Genomic DNA, 16467 nt, shown 5'->3' with positions numbered 1-16467 from the left:
GCAAGCACCGGAATCTCACACAAATTCTTAACAATCTACCAATTAGCGATACTCAAACAGCACCACGTATAAAACATAACCATTCCCAATCCCAACCCTCGTATTCCCAAGCCCAGACTCACGGCAAATCCCTTCCATCCAGGACGTTTCAGGTCGCTAATACCATCCCACCTCGTCTCCAAGTCCCACCCAATATATATACAAACCCAAAACAAGTAGCCCAACCTAGTCCATTCCTAACTCACCAGCTTCCAGAACAAGCCATTCCCTCAGCTTCCCATGGTCTCGGATAACCCGCGCCGCAGGAATGGATCTAGACGCTAATTCGTCATCGCCAAGCCATCGCGAAGTGTACATACCTCTTAACCTATATATAGCCCTCGTCGTAAACAAAAGACCCGCACAAGGAATTCTGCCAGCATGGGTACCCAGGGGAAGTTCGGCCGGGATTATCTACAGTAAGTTAGGTAGTTAATCAATGTTTCTAGAACATAGAAGCCTTACCTCACCTAATGTTTCCGAGAAGCGCCGAGATGACTAACCGGGTTACTCATCTTGCCGATTTACGGCGTTGATGACTGTGTCTAAGACTTTGATGTTGAATACCAACTGACATACCTTATCTACATTATCTAATTCCGTGAACCAATCCAAGTAACACTACACTATCATAACAGATCACTACAACTAGCAAAAGCCTTTTCATAAACATGCGTGTCGGAAATGATTTCTCGCTCTAGTAGACACCAAATCAGGATACAGACGTGACAGTAAACAGTAACGTAGTAACAAACACATTAGAAGACAAAAGATTCACAGCACAATTATCCAAGTCACCTAGAAAGTCAACAGTTTGCGAAGCTATATACGTATGATCTATTACTATTACAATAATATATACTAGTTAATACTAACACTAATCGTACAAACCTTCCAACGTCCCCAGGTACCCAAGGACGAAGTATCACACCTAGATAGTCACTAAGACAAATCACCAAGACCAAGCCGGCCAAATAATTGAGTGGGTAACTTCTGGTATTCTTCAATAATCTGGAGATATCTAATACCTAGAGAGCGAGTTGACGCTAGATCAATCCACCGGGAAGCTCTGCTGCGTGAATAGGGGAGTGCGTGTGTCTAAGTCGTTGCTTGCTTGCTGCTGCCGAACATGAAATTTTGTTGTTGCCAAACTGCGAAAAATAATCATGATTGATTCCATGATCCCAACCAAGAACCAAAACAAAAAAGCCAACATATTTTTTTTTTCTCGTCCTCCCCTCCCGTACCTTGTCTGTTGGGAGGGAAAAAGCAAAAGCCGTCGTCCTTTTCAACCTCCTCGTCTCCTCTGCTCGGAGGCGACCACCAAACTTAATTATCAAGAACAACACGCGGCGGGCAGAGAATACAACGAAAGAAAACAGCAAGCAGGGCGACATCCCGAGTCAGACAAGAAAACATCCCGTGTGGTGGTGGAAAGATGAGCACAACTACAAGTGGCGACACCGGCTAGGAGTTTAAAAAGAAGAAAAATGCTCTAATGAGCCTCCTGCCAGTGGCCAACCCACTCGACGTCACCGAAATCGTGGCGTCTCTCCTTACGCCAGTTCCAGTCTCGACCCTTGTTCCATGGGCATTCGCGTGATGCCGAGCGATGATCTCGATTCCATTTGTGGTTTTGCTGATTGGCCTGGTCCCAAATTCCTATTCCTCCTCCTGGTAAAGTATTAAATCCGATACCGAACTGGCGTCGGGATTTCGTTGAAAAATCCGGCGACTTGGGCTCCGGTGCTCCTGCGTATGCTCGGCGGCGTTCCCCTAGGACCGCCCACTTGTCGACGCCGCTACGCTTCGACGGAGGCGAGTACCGAATAGAGAAGTGCTCAGGCTGTACAACAGCAACAGGCTCGTGAAAGAAAAATCCATCCGCAACTAGGTCCCCATCAATGTCATTTGAAATGGTATCGTTCACAGGCGAAGCCTCTGGCTTCTCATTATCAGACGCTGGCGCCTGGCGCAAGGATACCTGATCCTGCCGCGGAGTCCTAGTAGCCTCCTTGCTCTCCTGACTCCAGGTCCTAGAGTTTAGCTCCTTGAGCGCTTGTAGTTGACGGGCGCGCTCCTCTTCGTCCTCCTCTACATCCTCATCCCACATGTCGCTCCAGCTCTTAGACACGGCATCCTTCTGGCGACCAAACACCATCGACATGGCACTAAGAGTAGGCCTGGGCCTCGACATGGTAATGGGCAATGAGCTAGTCATCGGAGACGCCCTGGCAACAGTGCGGGCGGGCATATCCATAGGTCGCGACACGTTGAGCGAGTTCATGGATGCCGCAAGATTGGAGGTAAGCACAGACGAGATCGAAGGCGTCAGAGCAGAACCGGACATCCAATCCGTAGTAGCCGCGGACTTGGAGAACAGATCCTCCGTGTAACTCTCGTCGTCGGGGATAGCACTGAGTTGACGGATAGCCTGAGGCTGGGTGGCGTGCAGGGCCTTGGCCCACGGGAAGACACCTTGGTCCAGCTGGGGGCTCTGGATCGAAGGAGTCCGGAGCGGCTCGCGGTTGGCGGTGGCGACAGTCGAACGCTCAGTCGTGCAGAAGTCATCCAGTGCCTCCTCGAGGGTAGTGAAGCTGACAACGCGGCGGAGGGCGCTCTTAGCACCGACCAAGGATCGCTTCTTAGGATCTAGATTCATGCACTGGACGATGACTTCGTACGTATCTTGGGACATGGTAGGGAAGACATCGAAAAGAGATTGCTTGTCACGCGAGAAGTCCAGAAACAAGGGATCAGCCTCGGTTGGAGTAGTGAAGGGGTTTCGAGAAAAGAGAATGTTCAGGAGGCAGATACCGATCGCCCAGATGTCAGCCTGGGCCGGCGAGTATCCAGCCCCGGCCGAATCGTATTGCTCAGGTGACATGTATCTGTCGCTCCCGACCGTATTCTCGTAGCTCCATCGGTCCGTGGTAGCCAACCCAAAATCGCCAAGCTTCATCGAACCCGACTCGGTGAGGAAGATGTTCTCGGGCTTGATGTCTCGGTGGTAAATCCCTTTCGAGTGCATGTACGAAACAGCGTCGACTAGCTCGATCATGAACTGGCGGACGTGTTCCGTCTCCAGGGGGCCAAGTCCAGTGCGAATGGCCTCGTAGAGATCACCACGCGAGCAGTATTCGAGGACAAGGTACATGTGGGAATCGGTCTCGAACGAGTGGATTAGGTTAACGATGTTGGGATGGGCACCTAGTAGGCGGTGGGAAAGTAGCTCCTCGGAGTTCTCGTCGACCGCAAATTCGATCCCGGCTCCGTCGGCAGCTGCCTTCTTAGTTAAGCACTTGATGGCAACGAGCTCATTGGTTTGCAAGTCCCTTGCCATAAAGACCATTCCAAAAGATCCATGATTAAGAGGGGAGAGTGTTTGAAATCTCCCGTCGAGCAAAACGCCATTTTGAAACTTGTTTCTCAAGCATTCCATGACCGTTGTCTCGACGTGAGACAAATAATCGAGGTGAGATGAAGTAAACCAGATGTAACCACGAATGATCGTACAAGCTGTATAATATTCTTTCCCCCCTTACCTGATGTCTATTTGGAAAGGGAGAAAAGGGGTATCGGAATGCTTCTTGAAGAAATTGATGAGAAACCTTTTGAGTGCTTGTACAGAGAGCTAGAGCTGCCAGGAGCGAGGAAGGTAGTAGTAGTTGATAAAGTAAATGTTGCCAATCCAAGAAGAGTTGGGTAAGTCGAGATAGTAGGAAGCGATATACAAGATGCCGGTTATGGGAAAAAGAAAGCAAAGAACTCCAGGTCGTCAACAGGTCAGAGGCTCATCCAGGGTATGTGAAAATTTGTCGGACAAATGAAAGCAATCGAAATAATCGTGAATAGTAGTTGGACCTTTGGTCCTGAAAGAGTGAAAGGAAAAGTTCGTTATAAGGACATCGATACGATGGTCTCAATCTGAAAGAGTGTGGTTTGAGTTTGTTGTCACAAGCCTCGGGTTGGAGGAGCTTAGGAAGGATTTATTTATCTTGCGTTGCTGTTCGCTACTGTTGATGTTCTCGTTGTTGTAAGTGGTAGAGCCAATGAGTCAACAATCGATCGATGCAACTTGTGTCCGAAGGCAGCGTGCGTCCTAGGGATTTATTGAGCAGTTGAACTACTCCTCGGCTCTAAATATCATCTAAGCTGGATGGTAATTCGAGATGAGAGACTCGTGAGAAGGATACGGCGGGATGATAGATATTTACGAAAGTGGCTCTTGATGACCAAGCCTTTCGATGACTGGTCGGCCACGAGATCGGAGCTGGCAGAACGGGACGTTGGTGGTTATGTAGGGCGTACCAAAATATGAGCTTCACGGCAGTCGACTCCCGCTAACTCGGCTCGATAGTTTGCTAATTAGGGAGCGAAGTTATGACTCCTCGTGACCTTGTTTAACAAATGTGGATTGGCAATGGTCGTTGTTCCAAGGTGGACCTGGTTCGGTGCGGATCCAGGCAATCAAATTACGAGTCAAGACGGGTGTGACGTGGTGAAGGCGCTATGAAGTCTAGTATCCGGACTTGATGGTTGGGATAGTAGTTGAGAAGAGCGCGGCGCTGGGTTATTGTTCGTCGGGGTTTTTTGTCAGTGGTTTTTATTAACTGGCTCGACTGGACAAAGACCGCTGGCCGGGTTTGAATGGATCAGATCAGGTATGCGGAGAGAGATGTCGTGACCGATTTTAGGGGGGTCAAGTGGAAAGGAGGAGCAGGAGTTGTTAAAAGAGACCAATGGTCACCCTCAAAGGAAGGAGAGCTTTCTATTAATTAGGATAATGGGGATAGGAAGCTAAGATCCAGATCCCTTTCTCTCGTTACGTTGGTTGGCACTTTTTGGGAAAACGGAAGCAGGGAATCAACAGCTAGGTGGATAAGAGAGAAGGGGACAGAGAGCGACGGAACGAAGATTAAGATAGAGAGATGAGTAAGTAAGATGTTGAGGACGATCGGTAAAAGAAGAAGCGGTAGGAAATGGACGGATGAATTGGGAGAGAATAGTGAGAAAGAGAATGATAGCAAAAGCCTTGGTATGACCCGAAGGGGGAGATTGAACAACGAACTTGGCTGTGTGGAGGTGGATTTGGCTCGACCTCACTGGGTCCACTAGAACCAATTGTGGCTCTACTGGCTACTGGGCTACTGGGCTACTGGGCTGCTGGGCTACTGGGCTGCTGGGCTGGGACATTTTGGGTGGTGGGACGACCATGGAGCGATGCAGGCAGTCAATGGATGGCGTGAATGGATAGTGGAAGGAGAGAACTTGGTGCTGCGCCTAAGTGGAGCTTCATGTACGTATGTACGTAGTTCGTGACCGGGGGAAGAGGAAGGAACAAGGAAAGGACAAGGGGGACTAAAAGGGACCCAAGGGGAACACAAGGACAGAAACAGCAGCAAGGAACAACAACTGCTGCTGGGGTCTTTGTTCTAGTACCGTTGTGTACCTATGTAGTTAGCTCTGGACCTCTACTAGTATGTACATATATGAGGTATATATGTATAGGTATCTACATGTAAGTAGCTTGAGTAACAGTGTTTATACGGTAGATAGAGTAATCAATAGAAGGCGATGACGATAGAAGGACTAGATTAATTTTAACAGAATGCCACGCCATCTGATAGCAAGGTACGTTCCTGAATGAGACCTGAATGGTGGAACTCCCGTGTAAACGCTTGGGGTGCATAAGGTACCGAGATAGCTGTTTCGTCAGACGCGACGTTGAAATTTGGCTCGGCCGTAAACTGATTCACAGTATAAACAGTACGGGTTAAACACTGAGTAGGAACCGAAGAGATTCGATCGGGATTGTCATGTAATCTCCCAATGCTCCCCAATCAATCTCCCAAGCTCTGTATGTACATTAGGTACATACATAGTAGCGGCAGGCCAACTGGAAGCTTATCGAATCATGGACCACGCGGACAAGCACGGACTCCAGTAGGAATGTCGCTAGGGGATGCACCGTATACAATAGTTCTAATAAGACTACTACCTTGAGGCACAAGCTAGTCCAGGATCGCCACACCGCCATCTACCTAATGAGAGAGTACCCCGATAACAGATTCTCACTGCAGAAAAGCTGACAGCAAGGGGTTGAGAGACCAGAGATTCATGTATTCCTCCTTCCCAGTTAGAGGGATCTACATGTACACTCTATATCCTCGACAAGGTATTACATTAACAAGCCATTGAACAGCATTGAACGTCTGCTGGTGATTTCCAGGCAGGCATACATAAAAGTACATAGAAAAGGGAGACTTGGACACGTTGCTACAAGACCCCACGATCATCTCTTGATGACAGCCAATGATTCGCGTCTCGATTCTTCCAGCATATTCGGTTTCACTTAGAAGACAGGCTGCTTACTTATTGGTTTAAAGGTTATGCACTCCTTTTTACCTGCATCAGTACATTTATCAGTACATCTTTACGTACATCATGTCTTTACATAACATTTTAACTTCTAAACTTTGCCTAGCTAGACTTGTAGCTTGACTTATACATACATAGTTGAATGCTTTTTTGCTCCAAGTTGACCGCCTTTGTGTATAATTTCAATTGCTGCAGGACACCGGACACCATCTTTCATAGTCGGGTCAGCGCATTTACATAGGAAGGCCAACGAGTTTAAACATGTACCCGATACTTGCCAACTTTCAAGTCGGCCAAAGCGTCACACATAGGAGATTATTATGTAAAAGAAGTCGATTCATATTAAAAGGGTGAATCACAGCTAGCTTAAGGTTGGACGAGCGCGAAAACTCGAGCACCTGTAAACAATATGTAGAACAACATTGAACGACAGAGAATTGCGAATTGAAAGTTACCCGACATTGGATGGCACCCTACGGCGTATCGCGACCCCTGAATTGTTGGGTCCTCTTGGTCCCTCTTGGTCTTGGTATTTGCCGGCTGAGTCTGGGGCAATCCTAGTCGGACTCTAATTGATACGTCTGATGCGAGTTGGCATCATCTTTCCTTAAAAGGCGACAATGTGCATACATAGTAGTGTAAATTCAATCCTACGCGAAGCAGATCTCACGATGGGGAAGCGGAAGACTACCGAGTTACATACAAGCTTCAATTGAGCATGATGCAATAACGAGGACAAGATGACTGATCGTTTCGCCCCCTTTTCGGCAAGCATGGAAGAAGACATTCCACAGTAGTGTGTGCTCCGTAGAACAGTAGAACAGTAGAACAGTAGAACAGTAGAACAGTAGAACAGTAGAACAGTAGAACAGTAGAACAGTAGAACAGTAGAACAGTAGAACAAATGGACACAGTTGTGTCCCAAGACTTGGGACGGATCTCTGTCGTGTGACCTAAAAACGGCAGTGTCTTAGTATTTCCCCCACCGCATTCCAGTAGGAGCAATACTTTTTCGTACACGTTCGTACACTTTAGTGTAAATCCGATAAGCTCATAATAGACCGGAAACAGTAGCGTCTTCCTACCCTTTCCGACACGGCCGAGATGCCGTCGTCATACATAACTGACAACGCAAAGAAACGCGTTCGACGGTTTCAAGCCCAAAATATTTTGGATCTCGTCCGAAAAAGCAATCCCCCCAAACAACACGCGAGCGAGTCAGACTCTTGCCGCAAACGGCTTCAAAGGTAATGCGTTACGGAACCCACTTATTGAATCGAACGCTTTGGAGATCGATGGATTGCGTGAGGGGGAACGACCCCACGCGGGCTCGGGCAACGTCGAAATAACTAGCGACACGCTGCCCGAAACACATTTGATCTGTTACAGCAAGCGAGACGTGGTTCATTAACAGAACACAGATATAGAGCCGATCCGGCGGTGAAGACGGAGATGGACAGACGATGGGCAGATTCGCAGCGCTATATCGCTAGGCCGAAGACTTATCAAGTTTCTAATCATTTATGATTGCGCTAAGTTGACGGAACTTGGCGTTGAATGACACGATATCATCATATTAGATATCGTATTGTAGTGTAGTGTAGTGTAGTGTAGCTGTCCGCAGTTAGAGGTGGACCGTAACTACAAACGCCGTGGCTGATAGCTGAGGATGGCTGAGATGCATCGTGCAGTTAGCCTCTCGGCGTTGTCTAGAAGTAAGTGCCCTTCGTGCTCCAAGCATGAATAATAAGGCGCCAATACTAGTAAGTCAGCATATAGGTACTGGCCGGATAATACCAAATTGGCGATAGACTTTCCTAGCTAGACGATAGTCATCCCGTTAACGAAGACACATGATAGCTAAAAAGAGTCGAGTCGACTTACTGTCTTAGACTTGTTTATTGATATTACTACACTACGACACCATACATTGCCGTGGAACCAACCGTACCAGTTATCCAGTTGGATGGACACACGTCGTACCACAGCCTTCCCATAATACCAATCAAGTGATTTGTTTACTTGGTTTATTTGGTTTATTTGGAGGTTAGCAAGTTGGAAAGGTGGGTTGGCCGGGACTCCAATGTTTTCCGGCTAAGTAGCCGATATGCAGAAACGATGCAAAGAGGATGCAAGAAGACGCAACCACGCAAACCCACGATGTACAAGATGCACAAGATGCAGTAGTCTCTTCGATCTTGAGTGGTCTATTCTGTTTTTAGCCTTATCGATTTAGTCCACTGACCCACTAAGTCGTTTAAGACCCGCTAAGTACGTATCTGTACCCGCTTAGCACGTTGTCCTTTCCGGTTTCTTAAGATCTTAAGATTTGTTATCGAAGTTTATCGTTATCTGCCCTGTCAGCCTACCCCCCCTCCCCCTCCATCTTGATATTTCCCTTGTCTCTACTTTTCCCATCTTGGAGTTCGTCAATCATCTATCCTCCGCTTGGAACACTTGGGGGCTGCTACTACTAACTTTGGTGCATCAAACTCTACCAAGACCTTGTTGGTGCAGTAGCGCGATACAGAGTGCGTTCCTGGGGGACAAGGCTAGGGATCCATTTGACTTTTACTACCTTACCATTCGAGCATTTTTATTTCTTGACCGCCTTCTCGACGACACGCATCAAGACGCAGTGTGCCGTACGGCTGTTTTTCCTTCCCTTAAACATTACTATCCTATTCGGTGTTATCCTCGGTCGGAGCTGAACCGCAGAAGCAAGAAGGAAGAGAGAAAAATTTTCCTCCTGCACGTCAAATTATTATTTCATGCTCTCATCACCACGTTTTTTTTTTTACCTTCGCCTTCACCGCTCTGCACCGACGGGTAGACTAGTGTTGGTTTCCGCCCCCAGCCCGATAGAAATTTTCGCTGAGATCTTAAGATCTTGAAGACGCGATATTCCAAGAGAACGGAAGACCCACGGTCCCAGTTGCCGTCATGACCCCATCCAGCCCTGTGAAAGTGGTGCTTTTAGACATTGGTAAGGACAGCTTCTGAGCCTGACCTTGCTTGCCCTTGCTTCATATCATTATCATCGTCTAGTAGTTTAGACCTCTGGACGCATTAGCCTGGGCGTGCTGGCTAATACGTATCCTTCTAGAGGGCACAGTTTGTCCAATCTCCTTTGTCAAAGATGTCCTGGTAAGACATTCCGTTGGAAACCTCGTGTCTCCAACTCTCAAATCCCCCAACCCTACCACCCTTGTAGTATAACCCTGTATACCAGTACGTATGGCGATCGACCGCTCAGATAGTGGATGTAATGCGCCGTCCGTCTACAGCAGTTTCGGACCACTAGACTGTTATGTAACCTGGGGTTAAGTTGTCCAGGATAGTTATATCCCGGCTATGACGAATTACGTCGCTTGGTATCTCAGCATCTAGCAACGTTGCTATGCTGGATTACTTTCGTTGGCTTATTGGAATGTCGATAAAGGAGTCCACGTTGACTAATACGTGGTTCTAGTTCCCCTACGCACTAAGTGTTCTACCGGAGACATTGAAAACCCAATGGGATAGTCCAGACTTTGCAAAGTATAGAGACGCGTTTCCATCAGAATATTCCTCGTCTAAGGATGCGCTAGAAGCACATGCCAGGGACCTTATGGAAAAGGATGTAAAAATCTCCTATCTCAAAAACCTCCAGGGCTACCTATGGGCGGAGGGCTACGCTTCAGGTGACTTGAAAGCCCCCCTATTCCCGGATGTTGCCGCAAAGCTATCAGAATGGCAACGCAAGGGCCTAAAGATAATGATCTATTCGTCTGGATCTGTGGCGGCACAGAAGCTGTTCTTCGGACATACAGACGCCTCCCCGTCCGATCTGACACCGCAGATCTCAGACTGGTTTGACACCGTCAACGCCGGGCTCAAGACGGAGACAGATAGCTACAAGAAAATTGCCAATCAACACCCCGAGTTTTCGTCCGGGGAGTGGCTATTCCTAAGTGATAACGTTAAGGAGGTGGAGGCTGCTATCCAAGCTGGCATGCAGAGCGTGGTCGTTCAGCGTCCTGGAAATGCACCTTTATCGTCCGAGGTATCACAGCGGTTACGAGTCATAGAGACCTTTAATTCCCTCGACGATGATCTAAACGTGCGCACGAAGTAACTGGCCGCCCGGGAAGGGCCACCAAGGCTAGCCAACGAGCAGAATACCGCCCCCGTATCGGGGGCGCTTACTATAAGTCGAGAGGATGACAAGCAAATCGGACTAAAAGGAAATGGTTGAGTGCAACTTGGCTAGCCCGGCGGGCCAATCCGAGCTGGTCGCTCCGGTTGATAGTATCTAAAGGACTTGCAAATCGGCCGGCACTCAACTCGACGTGGGGGAGCTCACGGTTTGTAGGCTAGTTAGCAGACCGATCGTTTCCTAGAGGATCCAAGTGTTCCCTATATCCCGAGCGTGATGATTAAAGGCCAGCCACCCGTAGCTTCGTGCAGAACGGGCCTAGATAGTCAAGCGACTATTGCTCTAGTAGGCTGAGAAACTGTGCCCTTTTAGAATCATCCATTGTTCCAGTATGAGAGCCGAAACAGAGGAATTGGTGTCTCTTCGAATCGATCAGAGACAGGTACACTTGCGTAGCATCTCGTTTCACCGGTTGTTGATGTCTCGGAATCGTCGACGGGTTTCTCCAACGATAGGTATCGCTGGTGACCCCTTACAGCTGGCAATTATCCTCATCCTCCAAGCAATTTTCCGCATCACTCGGGAGGCGAGTAACGCTCGACGTAAACTAGCATCTAGCCCATCAAAAAGTCCCGGCAATAACGCATGATTACACTACACGCATTGATTCCGCGAAGCTGAGGTAGCTAGCCTGTTTCTAACGGGTCTATTCAGTCTCCGACCCCGCAGCGCCCCCCGGCGATCTCCAACGCAGGCGCACGCGTGATGATAAACTAGTGGATAGTTTCACGACGGCCCCCGGCTACCTAGGTCTATGTAATTAAAAAGAAGGTCGGCGATCGTGGCTGGGACATCGTTTCCGTGCTACAGGATGGATGAAATCCGGGGTAAACGAACTACGTAGGTATGGACATAGTGTACTGCATGCATGACTCGTAAGTAAGGAGTATCCGCCAAGGGAGTTGTCTATCAGTCTATACATGTACATTTATGTTAGGTAACGAACTGCGTAGTTGATTTGATTGCTTGATCGTCCGTCCGTCATCTGACCAAAGCGGGGGGTCTGGTCTTCATCAACTGGAGCCAAGCCCCCATCTTCATATGTGCCGTGTGTAGGTATGCATGTACGTCTTTGTGTGCATAGGCAAGTAAAGAAAGGCACCAGCTTTCGCCGTTGCCGCTGGCAACTCTAGTTCTTGAAACGTAATATCGTGGCATCGTGACTAGATTCCCGGTTGGAGTGACGCCGCCTCAACGTACGCAGGGCCTACTCCCTCCCACGAGGGCTTGTCGTCAACCTAGGGGTCTAGAACACATTCCAGGAACGCCATCTTGACAAATAGGAGGCGTGACTAGCCAATTAGGCGTCTAGCAGATGTCGATATTATGTAGCTAAGGAAGTAATGACACTCAGACGCCCTTGAACTCATTATCGTTTCGAATCGCATTGGTCCATTGCTGGTTAACAACTTGCCCCTGGTTGGAGCTGGCCTGACTAAGGCGAGTCGGGAGATAGCCTTATCTATGCCCAAGGAACAGACACGCGCTCGTCCGGCCTAATATCGTCGTCGCTATGGCATTCCCATAAACAATAGTCCCAGTAACGAAGCGTGGCCGCAACGAATACCCCGGGTAAAGTTGCCGCGTAGAACGCTAGCAACTACAGGAGAAACAGTAGTATACGTTTCAAGTAGGATCGCCAATATATTCCCCAATATCACACTAGCTCAGGTAATCACATACGACCGAGGGAGTTGCTGCATATTTGTGAACTTTAGCAATTGATCCTTGCGGTGGGTGAGATATACGTCTCCATCACCAATCATCAGATAAATATATCGTCAGATATTTCGACTGTTCCCCTTAGACGGGAACCCGGAGTGCCCCAAAAGCCGTTTAATCGGTTCCCATACAAATGGCTCGGACGTCGCCTGACCCGAATTTCGATCCAAGCCTATCGGGTAGATAGACGATTGACTGCGGGGTAGACCTAGCACCACACGAGTCCACTGACTGGCGATCTCGATAGATAGATGGAAAGGTGCCCTCCCTACTAACCCAGCTGTCAGAAGCGCATCCAGTGGGATACACACCGGGCAGAATAAAGTAAGGGGTAGGGCGGAAAGATGACTGACACTAACCTGAGGTGGTAGCGCACGCAGACTGCAACCCCTTCCCAAGAATAAGCGACGAGAGCGTTATCAGATTAGCGCGGCGACGGTACCCACCATCGCAAGTTCTGTCGACATGTTCGAATCGATTAGGTGGCTATGCGTCTCATTTGCTCGCCTTGTGGGTGTGAACGGCACTTAGAGTTAGTTAATTGAAAAACCGGCTGTCACCCTGATGAGCCGCGAATCACGATGGCGAAGTTGTTTCTCGAGTGGCCAGATCGAAGTTCCAACTTCTTGAACGTCGTAAGAGGCGATTGGAGCGGCGATTTCCTGACCCAAAGGTAGTAGACAAGCTTCTGAGTGGTCTTGCTCTGGGCTTTTACGTAACCCAATGCTCTCATGATAGATTCTATATGAGCCTCGTTCATGTATCTTGAGTTGGTGATGCACTATAATAATATTCATTGGTTAGCAATATCTGTTGTAGTAGTAGTAAGTAAACGTATAGGAAATTACTTGCATGTATCACATGCAGATACTAATAACTACGCGCCTAGAAGACGGCGAGACCCGAAAAGATAGGAGACAGATGTGATACTGAGAAGCGACTTACTGGAGCTGGTAGAACCATGAACAAACTTGGAAATATATCACGTAGCTGAGATGAGCTGTCTGCATCAGGCTCCTTTAGAAATTCCAAAGTTCTGAGAAGCATTTCACCTCGTCCCATAGCATCAGGGACGAAATTCAGGACCAATGAAAGACTAATTATGTCGAACCGTTCAGAATCATCTTTAGGTAGCGGTCTTTTCATAAAGTCCTGTTGTAAAATGCCATCGCTTTGACTGTTTAAGTCTATCCTTTCCATATCGAAGACACCACTCTTCGAGCATACATTCGTAGTACTCAACGCACCCACCTCAAGCATCCTCAGTCGAGTTCCCGTAGAAGAAGTGAGGCTCGGGTCCATCGACTTAAGCCATTCCATAAGTACACGGGAGCTGTCTCCCCCGCGGTCAAGGCGCTGACCTTGAAGGCTGGCTTGCTGGTACTTCTCGAGGCCGCCCAGGACAGCAATCTCGGCCTCAACTGCAGCCTGCGTAGCTATATCGCCTTTAGCTACGGCTTGAGCTTTCTTCTTCTCTAAGACATGGTGAGAATTAATTAATGTCCTAGTGGCTTTTCTTGATATCGACTTCGGTTTCAAGACGGTTGGAGGCCGCCCTGCAGTCAAGTTCTTCACCCGGCCTCTCTTATTTACCCCCATCACGCCGGCCACTCTCAAGTTAGATGATGTAGTGGCCTAGTCGCTGTTGTGTCGTATAAATCGTAGTAGTTATGTTTAAAGGTTGTGGTAAGGAAGGTTCTGGTTGCCTGGTATTGGAAAAGGATAAAGACAGTGTTGAATGTCTACGAAGCACTGTATTACCAAGTACAAATTAATAGACAAACACAGTGTATGAAGTTCCAGGAAGTCCATATATGTCACGTGCTAAACGCATGAATTTTTGGCACTGGCTAACTAGTTCAAATCTTCCGAAGTTTTACAGAAGTTTACCCAGAGACTTCGCAGTGGGTCCACAACGCAAAAATACCCTAAGCGAATTTTGCAAAATCTACCTCCAGCTAATTTTCGGCCACTCGAACTTCGCTCGAACTTTTCAACCTCCTCGAGACGACAATCGCGAAGTCATACTAACAGCCAACATCCGCCAGCACAATCACAATGGGTCCCAAGGTTCCTGCGAAGAAAGGTACATCATCATCACCACCACTACCACCATAAATAAAGTCTCCAGTCGTCTTCGACAAAAATTTCCCACACGATGATTATTCGTCGGAATTGGCGCTGCTTCCGCGCGCGTCTTCCTGGCCGATGCATCGAGCAGAGCAGATTTTGCGAGTTCTGATTCAAGAGCGATTGCTGATGCGTTTTTTTCTCTACACAGGCGGTGCCTCCAAGGCGCCGAAGGGTCTGAAGCAAGCCAATGCTGCTGCTAAGGCTGCCCTCCGAGGCGTAAGTTAACAATGAAAATGTCGATATCGATATGTGATGATCGACTCCCATAAAAACTTCCACCTCTCGGAATTCTAATGGTCGGCGCAGGACAACTCGCACAAGAAGCGCAAGGTTCGCACCTCGACGACCTTCCACCGCCCCAAGACCCTCCGGCTCTCGCGCTCGCCCAAGTACCTCCGCAAGTCGGTTCCCCATGAGCCCCGTCTGGATGAGCACAAGATCATCATCCACCCGCTCAACACCGAGAGCGCCATGAAGAAGATCGAGGAGAACAACACCCTCGTCTTCATCGTCGATGTCAAGTCCAACAAGGCCCAGATCAAGCAGTCCCTCAAGAAGCTCTACGACATCGACACCGTCAAGATCAACACTCTTATCCGGTAGGTTTCCGGCCACTATCAAATTATGGTCTTGGTGGTATTTTGGTTTGGTACGGTTTTACTGACTACGTGATACAGACCTAATGGCTCCAAGAAGGCTTACTGCCGTCTGACCGCTGACGTGGACGCCCTCGACATTGCGGCTACCAAGCTCGCCCTTGTTTAAATTAGCAGCTACGAGAGGGGGATACCTGATTCGCGCGGTGGTTCGGCAATGATTTGGCAAGTGATGACATGGCAGATTGTGCTGATTAGATGCACATTCTCGAGTCCGGGTGGACTATATGCATAAAGGCCGGCGTTGCGTTGCCTATGGATGGCTAGGCTTATGAGATCAACGGAAAAGAATTGATTTCTCAGACACGAATTATTGAACTTTTTAAATGTGATTTGATTGTTTATGTGTTTTTGCTTCCCAAGTGATCTATTAGTGGTGGTGATTTTATGGCTACAAGTTTTATACGTCCATCTGGCGCCTTTAACCCGGTCCCCGGATACCGCGTTTAAGACAGTTCGTTCCACGCTGTGCGCTTCTAACCCCCCAGCCCTTAATTCTCGTAGCTATTCGTACAATTCCTCATCGTACCTAACGTATTCTCTCATGGCCGGCGCATGTCGATCGTAAAATCTCATACCATCGATTTACATCTCTCTAAGTTTCCAGGCAATATCTAACCCTGGCGCAAACTCTGCAGGTGCTTGACGGTCAACTGGCTCACGTCAATAAAGCGGTTCGCGCAGTTGACCATGCAGCCCTCCTCGCTCTTGTCCAGCTTGCCGCTGCGGATCGTGCTCGTCATGCACTTCCGGAAGCACATGTCGGTTAGGGAGTGAACGGCTACAGGGGGGATATGTGTTAGTACCTAGTTAAGCGATACTTCCAATTTTCCAATTTTGTGGCTTTTGCGCGCGCGGAGGCGGGGTGAGATGATGGGTGGGTGGATTGGGCAGATAGGTAGGTATGTAGTAATTTGTACAAGGACGAAGGGTCAGGGTTCGGGAGAGAAACTACGTTGACGTACTGGTCTGGATACGAGCCTTCTGGCCCTCGTTCGCGAAGAACTGGCGCAGCTCGGCCTTGTCGTTCTCGTTCAGCTTGCTGAGGTCGAAGTCGTTGAGGTTGATGTTGCCGTCGGCCATTTTTGCGGTGTGGATCTTGCGTACCTAGGTATGCCACCTAACTTTGAGAGGACAAGGGTCGCGGCGTTTATGTAAGGGCGAGTCTGGGGCGGGGGGTGGGGTGGTCTTGTACTGCGAGGTTGGTGAGGGCAATGACGATGTCTAGGTATGTACTCGAGGACGAAGTAAATTTCCTGGAGGAGCTCTTTTTTGTCTTGTCAAATTCGAAGTGTATTGCTTATCGATAAGACTTATACCCACTCATATACCTACCAT

General features: G+C 48.5%; 5 protein-coding genes across 5 annotated transcripts; 2 read left to right on the top strand and 3 right to left on the bottom strand.

The window, feature by feature from the left end:
• Nucleotides 1-1507: 1507 nt before the first annotated feature.
• On the bottom strand, nt 1508-4146 carry F4817DRAFT_103157 (kinase-like protein). The gene has a single exon (XM_049297364.1). The coding sequence runs from the start codon at nt 3479-3481 to the stop codon at nt 1535-1537; it is 1947 nt and encodes a 648-aa protein (XP_049159304.1). The 5' UTR covers nt 3482-4146; the 3' UTR covers nt 1508-1534.
• Nucleotides 4147-9130: 4984 nt separating this feature from the next.
• On the top strand, nt 9131-10743 carry F4817DRAFT_102906 (enolase-phosphatase E1). The gene is made up of 3 exons (XM_049297362.1): nt 9131-9406; nt 9527-9567; nt 9893-10743. The coding sequence occupies exons 1-3, from the start codon at nt 9364-9366 to the stop codon at nt 10535-10537; spliced, it is 729 nt and encodes a 242-aa protein (XP_049159303.1). The 5' UTR covers nt 9131-9363; the 3' UTR covers nt 10538-10743.
• A 1547-nt stretch (nt 10744-12290) lies between these two features.
• On the bottom strand, nt 12291-14192 carry F4817DRAFT_103007 (putative methyltransferase-domain-containing protein). The gene is made up of 3 exons (XM_049297363.1): nt 13286-14192; nt 12700-13121; nt 12291-12608 (listed from the first exon to the last, which is right to left on the bottom strand). Exons 1-2 carry the CDS (start codon nt 13937-13939, stop codon nt 12897-12899), a joined length of 879 nt encoding a protein of 292 aa, XP_049159302.1. The 5' UTR covers nt 13940-14192; the 3' UTR covers nt 12291-12608; nt 12700-12896.
• Nucleotides 14044-15439, top strand: F4817DRAFT_337038 (60S ribosomal protein L25). The gene is made up of 5 exons (XM_049303247.1): nt 14044-14129; nt 14215-14426; nt 14622-14689; nt 14780-15072; nt 15151-15439. Exons 2-5 carry the CDS (start codon nt 14399-14401, stop codon nt 15236-15238), a joined length of 477 nt encoding a protein of 158 aa, XP_049159301.1. The 5' UTR covers nt 14044-14129; nt 14215-14398; the 3' UTR covers nt 15239-15439.
• Nucleotides 15440-15743: 304 nt separating this feature from the next.
• Nucleotides 15744-16212, bottom strand: F4817DRAFT_315743 (Tim10/DDP family zinc finger-domain-containing protein; the record flags this gene model as incomplete). Its single annotated transcript, XM_049300581.1, has 2 exons — nt 15744-15910; nt 16095-16212. The coding sequence occupies 2 exons, from the start codon at nt 16210-16212 to the stop codon at nt 15744-15746; spliced, it is 285 nt and encodes a 94-aa protein (XP_049159300.1).
• Between the last annotated feature and the right edge of the window lie 255 nt (nt 16213-16467).

Source organism: Daldinia loculata (genome assembly GCF_022478755.1).
Source record: "Daldinia loculata strain CBS 113971 unplaced genomic scaffold F4817scaffold_23, whole genome shotgun sequence".
Taxonomy (NCBI): Eukaryota; Fungi; Ascomycota; class Sordariomycetes; order Xylariales; family Hypoxylaceae; genus Daldinia; species Daldinia loculata.
The sequence above is the reverse complement of the archived record's forward strand: the minus strand, read 5'-3'. Positions and strand labels throughout refer to the sequence as shown.

What these genes read in the sequence shown, in the direction of transcription:
- F4817DRAFT_103007 (XM_049297363.1), bottom strand. Translation starts at nt 13,939, where the DNA reads ATGGGGGTAAATAAGAGAGGCCGGGTGAAGAACTTGACTGCAGGGCGG. An exon ending in TCATGGTTCTACCAGCTCCA is followed by an intron (nt 13,122 to 13,285) that starts GTAAGTCGCTTC and finishes ATATTATTATAG; the next exon opens with TGCATCACCAACTCAAGATA.
- F4817DRAFT_103157 (XM_049297364.1), bottom strand. Translation starts at nt 3,481, where the DNA reads ATGGAATGCTTGAGAAACAAGTTTCAAAATGGCGTTTTGCTCGACGGG.
- F4817DRAFT_102906 (XM_049297362.1), top strand. Translation starts at nt 9,364, where the DNA reads ATGACCCCATCCAGCCCTGTGAAAGTGGTGCTTTTAGACATTG. An exon ending in AGTGGTGCTTTTAGACATTG is followed by an intron (nt 9,407 to 9,526) that starts GTAAGGACAGCT and finishes GTATCCTTCTAG; the next exon opens with AGGGCACAGTTTGTCCAATC. An exon ending in CCTTTGTCAAAGATGTCCTG is followed by an intron (nt 9,568 to 9,892) that starts GTAAGACATTCC and finishes ACGTGGTTCTAG; the next exon opens with TTCCCCTACGCACTAAGTGT.
- F4817DRAFT_337038 (XM_049303247.1), top strand. Translation starts at nt 14,399, where the DNA reads ATGGGTCCCAAGGTTCCTGCGAAGAAAG. An exon ending in CTAAGGCTGCCCTCCGAGGC is followed by an intron (nt 14,690 to 14,779) that starts GTAAGTTAACAA and finishes TGGTCGGCGCAG; the next exon opens with GACAACTCGCACAAGAAGCG. An exon ending in AAGATCAACACTCTTATCCG is followed by an intron (nt 15,073 to 15,150) that starts GTAGGTTTCCGG and finishes TACGTGATACAG; the next exon opens with ACCTAATGGCTCCAAGAAGG.